Genomic DNA, 12315 nt, shown 5'->3' with positions numbered 1-12315 from the left:
AAATCACCTTCACATAGGCGCTTGACTTGATTCCAATCTTTCTTTCGCCGTATTTAAAGCCTTTTGTTGATAAAAAACTTACCTGGGGAAAAAAAAACAAAACATATTCTATCTACAGGATTTGCAAATTCGCACATAACGTCAATGAGTAAGAACCCAGCGCAAACATTAAAAATAGTTTTGCACAATGAAATACTATCTGGGAATTTTACATTTCACAAAACGGGCGTAATAACGGCTGGATTATTGATAATATTTCTGTATTGTTGCGGTAGTGGTAAACCCCTAGAGCAAAAAATTGGTTTTATTTGAACTAAAGGTAAGTCAAGTCCTTCAGACCGCATTATTCTTGCATTGTTGCTATGAACGTAAACGAGAGTATACTACACCCAAATACCTTTTTTGTCGTCATCAAAAAACAGCGCTTAGTCGTAACACACATATCTTGCAGCTACACCATTGTGATGAATTAATAACGGTTTTGGTAAAGAAAATAGCACACTATAGACAACAGAACGCAAGCGTGATGCACAAAGCTTATTTTTGAGGTTTCCCTTTGTCAGGGAGCAAAAAAAAAATATTTTCCATGGACCGCATTATTCTTGCACCGAATATCATTGTTGAACGACCGTCTTTTTACCACAAGGCAAAACATGTCCTGCATTAAACCATTAACCGTGTAAACATAGCAACATATGTGGTCTTGCAAGCGAAGAGTCAACCCTATGCCTACCCCTTCATCTTTTACACACTTACCAACGTTTCAGTTGGGTTGTCGCAACAGAAACTATGCTAGATGTTGGCATATTAACTATGCCCATAACCACTTATAATTGCAGAGCCCCAAAATATCTTCCACCTCGTTCCACGGGTGTATGCGACCTATATGCCAAATATGAACCTCGAGCCGAGTCTTAACAATATTATTTATGATCGATGGAAAATCCTATTTGATTAACGCAGTGTTTCTCAAACTTTTTCCAATCACGTACCGCTCATTTGTTTTTTAATACACTGCGTACCACCGTATTACTATACCATAACTGTTATGACATACCACCAATGAATAACAATTTAGCCAATATCACCAGTTGCTTGGATTTCTTTATTGTGCATTTGTGACGCAATAGTATCAACGTGAAATTGTTGCACTGTTGAATACACGATGTCAGAATTACTTCAACAGTGCAACAATTTCACGTTGATACTATTGCGTCACAAATGCACAATAAAGAAAACCGACATTATGTATTTGCAGCGGTTTTGGCTTCTGCAAAGTGCGGCAAATTGTATAGAGTAGACTAAATCGCGAACCACTAGTGGTACGCGTACCACAGTTTGAGAACCACTGGATTAACGCATTTGACATAAGATCGCACTTGAGTTTTAATTGTTGTGTTTTCCTAACCTGACTTTAATTGAAAACCAGATGCAAACACTACATCACTATTTATTGCCTCAAACAACTTGGCATACGAAATTAACACACGCAACGATACCAACGCCAAACTGAGTGAATTTACGCCCAAGCGCTTAGACAGAGTTGAACAGAACCGAATAATGCAATCCAAACATAGAACTACTTCACAGCTAGCTACGCACCCATTACATAAATCGGAAAACAAAGCAAACTAACGTTCAGCGAAGATCAAGTTACACGGGAAAACTAAACGTATCTCAGCGACCAAACCAAACACTTTCAAACTAGCCAATAAATCATTTGACAACACAAACGGTTGCTTGAAGATTAATATGACGTAAAAACGGCTGGAAAACTATATCGCACTAAGTACACAAAAGACACAAATCACGTGAATGAACAGCTGTTTGCTATCGCTACACTTTGAAATGAAACACGCTTGACAAAACGAGCTAATGCCTTTACCCAAACCCAGTGGAAAGACATTCCGAACAATGACAAACTGGCCATGCAACGTAAATCCATAAATGAAAACGTTGATATGTAGCTAAAACTACGCTACAATGAGTGACAACAATGACGGGCGTATATCAATAACCTGTGTTTCAGAGTGATTTCTATTTCACCATTACGACTTTATATTCTTATTGCTGCGTCCGATCTTTGTTTTTGAATGTTGTTAAGTTTCTGACATCCAAAGGTGACAATACTAGCAATTGATTGAACAATAAGGTGTGGAAAGTGACAAAATAGTGTAAATTATTGCTTCATTACATTTGTACACCCCTGATATATGCCGATTTTGTTGATCACAAAACAAACACATATTAAATTGCAACAACAGTCGCATTATAAACTGGTTTGTCAAGATCAAAAGCATGTGTCCAGTCATCTGAGATTGGATCGTAAACTTCAACTGGTGTCAGGGTCTGAATGAAACCCCTAAACACAACCAGAATTAATGTGAGTTTAGTTAAACATCAGGGAATTATTACACACTTAAACTGACAAAAACACACATGTCCTGTTTTTTTTATTACTAGTATTGGGATGTAAAATTTTTTTTTTTTTTGGTGGGGCAGATTGATTGTGCACAAATCCTACACTTACATATATTGTCCCAGCAACTAAACACTTTAATTTATCAGGAACAGGCCCCATAGTGACGTCACAATCACTAGGACAAAACATTCAAACATAAACCTCACCCCAATCCACCCACAACATAAATCCTCCCATCAATAACACAAGCAGAGTGACGGAAACGAGGTTCTAGGAGAGGAGAAACATATTTCCATTTGTTGACTCTAGGTTCGTATTCTTCAACTGTTTGCAGGATGCCACCATCACCAAAACCTCCTGTCAGATTTTGATGGTTTTTGGTTAAAAACTAAACCAGTAATTTCAGTTAATTCAAAAACTATTTGTTAAGAATAAACAAACTACAAGAATAGCAAGAAAATAACAAACCTTCACTCAAAATATTATGGAATCGACTGAAGTTACCTTACATTAATGGATGGAATCCAGGAAATAAGAAACAGTTTCAAAAACTACTAGTTTTAGTTGATATTTAACTTCTGATAACTAACCAATTGCATAGATCTTCCCTTTAATTTCTTCACATGCAAAATCCTCTCTTCCTTCATTAAGAGAAGCGATGATCTTGTGGAGGTTCCAACACGAACATCGCGGAATTCACATGAATGTAAGAGTTGTCCGCCATCATCCCATCCTCCCACAGAAAACAAAACATCTGAAGAAATTTGGAAATCGCTTGTGTTAATATTAATTGTGACGTCATATTACGTTTATAAGGTAATGTTACGTAACAATCATTGAGTTAAGCACTGCGTTTAACGTAGGAACAACGGACAGTTTTATATCAACATGCAAAAAAAACTAAATAATAAAAAATAAGGTTGATATTCACGAACGCAGTAAGCACGCAAATAATTATTTTAAGCATGGGTTTAATAAAAAAAAGTTTCTTTGCTCATTTTACACGAAACGAAATTAAAAACTCGTGCTTATGACGTCATCACTCAAGTAAACAGTTTTGGGACTCGATGGAATATTTGTGAGTAATAAGTGAGTGAGTATTGTGGGGGAGTCTAAAGTTTAAACCGAATTTTACATGGTTGCCTTCGATTGTCATGGAAACGAAGACTTCTGTATAAGTTTCGAGAGTTTCAAAACATATTCTTACTGCCAATTGAACACATTCCATGTGCATATCTTGGTTGCAACATGTTGAAACTGATGCGCCATCTGTCTTCATCTATGGTGTAAATCAAGTAGGATGATAATGGTTTGCGATCTCCAATATGACCCCCGGAGAGGTAAAGTTTCTCTACAACATGGAATTGTCAACAAAATAGATTGGGTAACAACAAAACTGGCTTCCTATTAAAGTTTTAGATGTTTGCAATCATGATCAAAATCATTTTTGTAACAAAAAGTTGCTCCCACATGACAAAATATAGCAGAATTCTGGTAATTATTCTTACTATTATACCCAAATTGCTTTGTACATAACTCAGCCATTGATTTTCTTCAAATAACTTACCACGATGGTTGATTTATTCTGTGGACAAATTGTCATTTATAGTAAGAAAATGGTGACATTGTTATGAACGAATCCAAGTTCAACATTTCTAACTAAACATACCTTAGTGCACAGATTTTATTCTGTTTAATGAATATATGGGGTCGCAAAATGTAATTTAGGTGTCATAAAACATTAACATATTGGTTCCAAAGATATTTGATTTTTTTTAATTTTTTTGTTCAATTATAGCAACTGACTTCCAATAACAGCAGATGCAGCATTCTGTCGACCTTCACACAAATCAGCAAATATCATCCAGCGATCACTTCTCTCCAAATTCATTATCTCACAACTTTTTGTTCGACGGTCTCCACCCATTACATAAACTGTGTTTCCAACTTTGGCTGAAGTTGAGTTACCTCTTTCTGAGTTCAGATTCTACAAAAAAAATTGGGAAACCTCATATGCTTTTCATACCTCAAGTGTTAATCCAGCTCAAAATTTTTGCTAGGGTTGAAATATAATTTAACAGTGGTTTTCAACCTGGTAGCTTTCTTATGTCTGCAGACAGCCAATATATTTGCAAAGATTTTTTCTTTAAATTCAAAACTGTCAAAAGGAAATATCACAATTGAGCTCACCCCCGATTGTGATGCAACAATTTATCTCTAAACATTTTTTGTGATTTTACGTAGATTTACTTGTATTATGTTGCTGTTGCTGCCAAGCATATTGTATTTGAATTAATCTGTTCTGTTAATCCATGATTTTACAAATAAATGGATTTGCTTGTGCAATAAACAAGTTGAAATGCATGGGGTTTACAGGTTTATGGTACTGTGAAGCTATTTTAAACATTAAAATGCAACCAACTGGTAAATGTTGATGTTGTTTTTTGGTAACATTCCATTCCACACAATCTCTTGATTTATGGCCACCAATAAGAAGAAATCCTGACAAGTCTGCAACAAATTTTAATATTAGGAATTTGAATGTTCCTAAAAAAGACACCACTACAGTTAAGCACACTGCCTACCCCTTGGAAGCTTTAATCAAAAATACAAACAACCAAAAACTTAGATAGAAGAACTGACTGTTCTCAAACTGTGCATTGCAATTGTAAAGGAAAATCAAGTAAAGAAAAAGGTTCAAATAACAAGTTAAATCCTCTGCAATAGAAAATTCATTGGAACAAAATGTCCTGATAGGTTTGTGAGTAGCAAGTGTCGTGAATTGTTTTAAGTGCACCACACACGAATATTGATCTCAACATTGAAGTATCCCACTTTCACCAATGCAGAGATACTGAACAACATATTTTTGGTATGTTACCCATTTTTTTTTTAGCTTGGTTCTTGGTGTGATATGTGGGCAAGCCCTATACACAGATCTTCTGTTGTTATAAATATCCATGGTAAATTAATTATGTGAAGAGTTTATTACGATTTGCTATATGTAAAGGCAATTGTCACCAGAGGGAAGCAACTCTCACGAAAAAAAATCGCCAGTTAAGAAAACTTTCGAATCGGGTTACCTCACAAGGTATCGGCATGATTTTGTAATGCATTATAGTTCATAGGCTGAACTTTCTAATGATACCAAAATTATTCTCTTTCATTTTTGCAGGTTTCGTTTGGAATAAATAGCATCACAAACACAAACTAAAATATCACATTGCTGCTCAGTTTTCGAAAGAAAGTAAAAAATATTTCCATTTTCCTGTATTTATTTATTTTTTTTGAACATAAACAGCTCGTTCGATCCTGTAACTTTTTTACGCCAATGTGTAAACACAAGCTCATCTACTAACGTCGCTGCAGTGAAAATCTGCACCGAGGAACGACGTCACGGTTAGGTGGTCGTCAGTAAAACCGACACTTACAAACACGATATGGTCGGTTGTAAAACTGCTTGCTGTGTTACCTCGCCCACTGAAGCATAACCCGGCAAACCCACATCAACCAGGGAAGACATACGATTATTCTCAATCTGTGATTGCCAACATTTAAGTAACATGTTTTCAGTAGAAATACGAAGAATGGACTCAACCAACGATATGTTGGTTCCAAACTTGTGGTGCAATATCATGAGGTTGACGTGTATGTAACGCTCTGTATCGCATGAAGAAAATTACAAGAGTTCGAACGACCCACGAAGCAACACTAAAAGGGCAAAAAGGTAAAAAAAACTTCCGCCGATCGTTGAGGTGGACGCACCTGATTTGTCATGAAGTATGTCGTCGTTACGGTTGGAAACGTTTCAATTTCCGTTCGTTTCTGATTTTAGGAAACAATAACTTGGCTATAATAGGTCGCAAAGGTAGTTCCAGGTTTATGTACCTGGGGGCATAAAGCGTTGCAGTGGCAGCAGATGTTGGATGAATGCGCCTACATTCCTCATCTGACAGGGCAGCATGGACTAAACTATAACTTGGTTGCTACCGCACGCAACAAATACAACGGCCAGTAGAGTATGTAGCTGGAATGATTTGCGACATATACCGAGAATTTGGTTAAGTTTCTCATTATTAAGTCACAATGAAAGTAGAACAATTCACGCTAAAGAAAACCTCAACAGCGCCAAAACATGTTGTAATTATTAGTTCAATTCATATTCCCTGAAGCAAATATTTGACTAAAATTGCGTCGCGTAAATAAAAGTATGATGTGGACTTTAATCAAACAATGCAAAAACAATATATATACAAAATCAACCGATACCACGCAACAAAGGTTAACTTGTGTAAGTTGTTCAGGTGGTGACTGGCCACGAAGTGTGTTGAACGCTAAACGATGTTGTCGCAAACAATATATTTTGTCTTACTAGCACAACCTGGCGGCCATATTGTAAGAAATGCATCGTGTTGTACTAACAACTTTAAAGAGTACAGAATGGGTTTGAATCTGCACATTGACTGCGATAAACCAAACATCTTCAAGCGTATATTAATTACTGACTGAATTTTGGTAAATTTCTAAATCGTTTCTAAACGCAGTAACAAGGCATTGGTAAGACGATTGTTTGAATATTTAGCATACGGCAATAATGCAGCCATTCATTAGTAGAATCAGCTACCATTGATTTGCCAATCAGGGACAAAGCCTATATCCACAATCTAAGGCAATTTTACTTTGAAAACAAGGCATTTTTTGCGCTACTGTTTTTCAAAAAGGTGTTTTTCAATTGTTTTCAATGGTAAACTCCAACACCTAAAAATAACCTACTCTTTTGTAATGTATTTGATCTGGCACAAAATTATTTTGTCAAAAAAATCTTGAATATTTGAAATGATAAGTGTAATTCAAGTCCAAATTACCCATTTCTACCCAATCTTGGGACAAATTTATGCATTGTATGTAAGTATTATTAGTTATATAAATAATATTATATGGTAGTTAATAGCAGTTGCGACTTTAGTTTTAGCATTAGTTGGCAGAATATGTCATGTTGAGTAACAAAAACCTCTATTTTGTGATGGTCTGGGTTGTGTCTGGTGTGTTTGCATCTGGGCAACTTCAGCAATTCCTAATTCGTCTAAAAACAGAAACAGTATAATTTACATTATGATTGTTTTTGGAAGTAGCAATTCAGCAAAATTCCCAATTCCAAGTGTTTTGTTTGCTTGTGTCGGTGATTTAATTCTGCTTTCCAAAACAATGACCTTAGTCAGGTTGGAACAAATACCGACTTGGCCAGATTTCTTTTGAACATAATTTTGATTCAATTTTTAAACATCGTTCGAAATTTTTAGGGGACCATATTAGTTTCACTGTATGCAGTGAATTCTACAAGCCCAACTCGTATGCTTACAGCCCAGCAATTTTCATTGAAAATAAGATTACAGTTTTTGTCACCCATAAACAGGGACAACCCTGATTTTATGAATTGAAGTGTTTAATCCTGATTTCTTAATGATATTTTTTTATTTCCATTCATTTAATGTTAAAACCTTCTAGTAAACGATGGAAGCATGTAAAGGATATGAATTACAACTGGATAAAAAATTTATCTCAACCTGATGTTGGCAGATGCAATTAAGTCTGTGAAGCTTTTCAGTAAGTTAGCGAAAACCTCAATTAGTTATTTATGGGCCATATATTGCTTAATCCATTTTAGTGCAAATTATGGACTGTATGAATAAAACCAATGAAAGGGCTTAACAAGCAGTGTACATGTAGATATGGTCCAGAATATTGTGTAAAAAGACTCCCTTGCCATGTATAAATAAAAACGGTATCTGACAGGCCATGACAATTATGATATAACTTTTCCAATCACATAAATGAAAAAAAAAATGTTGTGAAACAAAGTCTGCATCCAAACACTTGCCTTGTACTTGTGGTGATTGTTGTGCTCGTTCAACTGGCTGAATGTTGCCCTCAAGTGGTTGAATCATTTCAGTTTCTACATTCACAAACGAAAACACTCAACAATTAAAGTATAGTGAAAACGACTCAAAACATTAAAGATAGTTCTTACCAACTGGAAGTTTTGGGTTTGTCACATCACCTGAATCTGCTGCAGTCAACACACTTTCTCCTGTATAACAAACATCACACTAACCTTATATTTGTTTCTTAAGAAAACCAACTTGCAATTTTTAATGCATGAAATTGTATTTATTTTTACTTTCATATTAACACTACAATGCATTTTGTATTACTCAACACTTGCCTTGTGCTTGTGGTAATTGTTCTTGGTAATTGTTCTCTTTCAATTTGCTGATTATTGCCCCCAAGTGGTAGATTAACTTCAAATCCAACACCTGCAATTTGAATTATTTGGCTACAATATAGCAAACTGGAGCCAATAATATTATTTCTGTGAGCTGCAGATGGATGGCCACTGTCTCAACCTGTAAGGTCTCATCAGTGCAGCTTGGTGTGAATCTTGGAAGGCAAAGACTTCCACTCATCTGTTGGGCTCCAATAAAGGTGTATCCTTACAGAGAAAAACAGTTTGGTCTGCAAAGTCATCTAGAAGAGTCACTCCAAGCTGCACTGATGAGACCTTGTAGGTTGAAACAGTGGCCACCTGCCTGCAGCTCACAGAAATTATTTAGCTACTGTTTTGCAATCATTTATTTGCCATGACAATTATATTTGACAAAAAAGTTTGAAACAACTGATTTACTACCTTTTCCACTTCTTCCTGGTGATGGATTGGGCAAGTCATCATCCATTGGAAGATTTCTTTCACTTGGTGGGTTTTGGAGTTCGGCATGACTTGCAGATTGTCTACTTGTATCTTGAGACATAATAAAACAGTAAATCAAATGTCAAGGTTTTTTGGGGCAGTATTTCTGTCAGAAATTTAACAAAACTTGCAATCCAAGGTTTCTGTTTGCTGGCATGGTTGCATTAGATTTAATTCAACACTTCGGAACAACGACAGAAAAGGTCAAACATAAGGATGTGGAACATTTTTAGTAAAGGGGCTTGTGTGTCAAATTTAATACTTTGCATTATACTGATCAATTTTATTATGGTCTTTCACACAATGGAAATCAGTTGCTAATTCCAACAAGCATATAATGGAGGTAATGAAGTTAACTATTGCGGAAACTCGTGGGTCAGATACCCCTGACAGAACAAGCAAAAATACTTGCCTTGTCTTTGTGGAGGTTGTTGTGTTCGATTTCTTGGTTGAATGTTTTCTCCAAATAGTGGATCAACATCTACAAAAACATTATTTTCTCAGAAAAATTGCACAATTATGAAACAAAAAAGTAGCACCATTCCACACAAAATGTCTTACAAAAATAAATCATTCAAAACTTACCATGAAACTTCCATGTCTGTGTAGAAAACTGGCTGAGTGGAACAGTTGGATTGTGGGTTGCCGTTGGATCCACAATATGCATGTTCCTTGCAGCATTTGCTACTTGCTGCAAAATTACTGTGGGATCTTGTTTGGAAAGAAGTTGTTGGAATTCATCCCGAATGTCAACCATGTCTGGACGTTGACTTGGATCTTGATCCCAACATCTGATCATCGCTCTTTCCATCACATCAACTATTTCGCTGTTGTTTGCATTGCTTTGCTCTCTTACGCTTTGTATTGCTTCACAGTCAGGTCTTAGACCCTGCTCAATTTTGATCCAGAATCCTTGTTCTGACTGGTATGGTTGTTCACGACTTAGCATCTCAAAATACATAATACCACAGCTGTAAGCATCCTGTTCTTTTTTAGGTTTTGCATCTTGAAAAAGCCTTTCTGGTGCTGCATAGTAAAGTGTCAACCCCTTCGATTTTGATTGACCGGGGAGTTGAGTTGTTGATCCTGATGTCAGTTGGACCAACCTGGCACATCCAAAGTCACCAATTACACAATGCAAGTCAGGTGTGATGAAAATATTTTCTGGTTTTAAATCTAGGTGAACCAATCGCTTGTTGATTCCACAGTTGTGAATGTAGGCAACTCCTGATGCTATTTCAGTTGCCATGCGAAGAATCAAACCAGGACCCAGTTCAATATCTTCATCCAGGAGTAGAATTCTTAAACTTCCACCTCCATAGAATTGCATTACAATCCCAACTGCTCCTGGCCACTTGGTGTATCCATGAACAGTTGATATATTGTCATGACGAGATCGCAGTAAATTCTCATATTCACGTCTGAATCTAAAAGAAATTACACATAATTATGTGCATATAGCTTTCCACTTCGTATAAGATGGTGTTAAATGTCACAATAAGCAAACGTTTTAACAAACACAACTGCGTTCATCATTGGTGCAAATATTAAATGACTGAGACTGACTGCACTGTGCTCATTAAACTGGATGAAAAGATGAGCAAGAACATAAAATCATATGATGAATTCATGAGAATTGGTAAGGCAGTGATATTTTGTCAAACTGCGATGCACAGTCATGTGGTAAATGTACAGGTAAAACAGCATGGAGTGATCACCAGAATTAAGCAAAGGTCTGTATTGTTGGATGTAAGACCTTTTTGGAATTAATATTTTGGTTTTTACATTAAATCTATGTAGAATATGGGGTGATGTGATGTTTAACAGCTAACTTTGCTTTTGTCTGCATGTTGGCAGCTGGTGCAATCGCCTCAGTAATGTAACAATTACACTAATAATGAACTTACTAATGTTTGAAACATCTTTAAATTTTTACAAATAAAGTTAAATAATTGCATGATGCCACAAAAAAATATTGGCAATGTTATGAAACAACAATCTTACGTTTTTTCAAACTGATGTTGCTCATGTTCTCCACCAATGAATTTTAAACATTTGACAGCAACAAATCCAACTTTTTCATGTTTTCCAACGAAAACTTTGCCATAGCTACCTTGACCGATTACACCCCGCTTGATGTCACAAAAGATATTTTCAGCTTTGAATTCTCTCAGCTTAAAAAATTTTTTGTATCAATGTAATAACAATATAATTTTAGGATTTGTACAATGCTTTCTATGCAAAAAACTGTGTCATACTTACAATATTACTTACTTCATGATCTTCGTTAGATGAGGCAAAGGCCATAATTCAGTGTCCACCGGCTACATTTATAAAAAATTGGAAATTCCAAAAATCTTGATGTTACCCTGGACACAAAATATATACAAAGATAAAACTTTGTTGGAGCAACAATAATCTACAAGTAAATCTATCCACATCTGAATTGTTGCCTTTTCAAGCTTGAACGTTTGCCTTACTTCACGGAAACGTCGCAACGTTTTCTTGGAATGAAATAGCTGGCAACTGAAAATTATTTGTGTAAAATGACTCAAAAGCAATTTCAAAGCGTTGACTGTAGAGTGTTTCCTGTAACCAACGTAACAAGATCTCCTGTTGTTATAATTACCGATGGTAGCTGAATTACGTGAGTAGTTTATTGCGATTAGCCAAATCCAAACGCAATTGTTACCAGAGGGAAGCAACTTAACAACAAAGTTAACAAAACTTCGGACCCGGGTTACTCGGCCACCTCACGAGGTATCGGCATGATTTTTTTAACGCATTACAATTCATAGGCTGACCTTTCTAACGATACCAAAATTATCAAAGTCTCTTTCATTTTAACAGGTTTCGTTTAAAATAAACTAAATATCAACAAAAACAAAATTATCATATTGTAGCCCAGTCTTCGCAATAGTCGTAAAGCATCTTTCCATTTTCCTATATTTATTTTTGTTTAGTTGAACATAAATAGCTCGTTCGATCCTGTAACTTTCTTACACCAATGTGTAAACCCAAGCTTATATCGGCATCTACTAACGTCGCTGTAGTGAAAATCTGCACAGAGGAACGACGTCACGGTTAGGTGGTCGTCAGTAAAACCGACACTTACACATACGATATGGTCGGTTGTGAAACTGCTTGC

At 36.0% G+C, this 12315-nt stretch overlaps 1 protein-coding gene across 2 annotated transcripts; it reads right to left on the bottom strand.

Moving 5' to 3' along the window:
* Positions 1 to 1440: 1440 nt before the first annotated feature.
* Positions 1441 to 11800, bottom strand: LOC145905324 (uncharacterized). 2 transcript variants are annotated; one of them, XM_082992506.1, is made up of 13 exons: positions 9753 to 9986; positions 9580 to 9648; positions 9108 to 9218; positions 8646 to 8736; positions 8451 to 8510; positions 8301 to 8375; positions 7434 to 7505; positions 4845 to 4933; positions 4229 to 4409; positions 3630 to 3773; positions 3013 to 3176; positions 2629 to 2779; positions 1441 to 2362 (listed from the first exon to the last, which is right to left on the bottom strand). In XM_082992506.1, exons 1-12 carry the CDS (start codon positions 9846 to 9848, stop codon positions 2693 to 2695), a joined length of 1239 nt encoding a protein of 412 aa, XP_082848632.1. In that variant the 5' UTR covers positions 9849 to 9986; the 3' UTR covers positions 1441 to 2362; positions 2629 to 2692. The 2 variants fall into 2 exon arrangements, with proteins under 2 accessions (XP_082848632.1, XP_082848623.1); XM_082992497.1 differs by lacking the exons at positions 7434 to 7505; positions 8301 to 8375; positions 8451 to 8510; positions 8646 to 8736 and adding exons at positions 11172 to 11341; positions 11442 to 11800 and having other exon boundaries at positions 9753 to 10594.
* Between the last annotated feature and the right edge of the window lie 515 nt (positions 11801 to 12315).

Source organism: Ascidia mentula, chromosome 1 (assembly GCF_947561715.1).
Source record: "Ascidia mentula chromosome 1, kaAscMent1.1, whole genome shotgun sequence".
Lineage (NCBI taxonomy): Eukaryota > Metazoa > Chordata > Ascidiacea > Phlebobranchia > Ascidiidae > Ascidia > Ascidia mentula.
This window is presented reverse-complemented; position numbering and strand designations above follow the sequence as displayed.

Bases quoted from the DNA above. Each gene is read 5' to 3' on its own strand.
- LOC145905324 (XM_082992497.1), bottom strand. From the start codon at position 11,474: ATGGCCTTTGCCTCATCTAACGAAGATCATGAA. The intron at 11,342-11,441 runs GTAAGTAATATT...AAATTTTTTAAG, and splicing joins CATCTAACGAAGATCATGAA to CTGAGAGAATTCAAAGCTGA. The intron at 3,774-4,228 runs GTCAGTTGCTAT...TCCATGTTGTAG, and splicing joins TGCATCTGCTGTTATTGGAA to AGAAACTTTACCTCTCCGGG.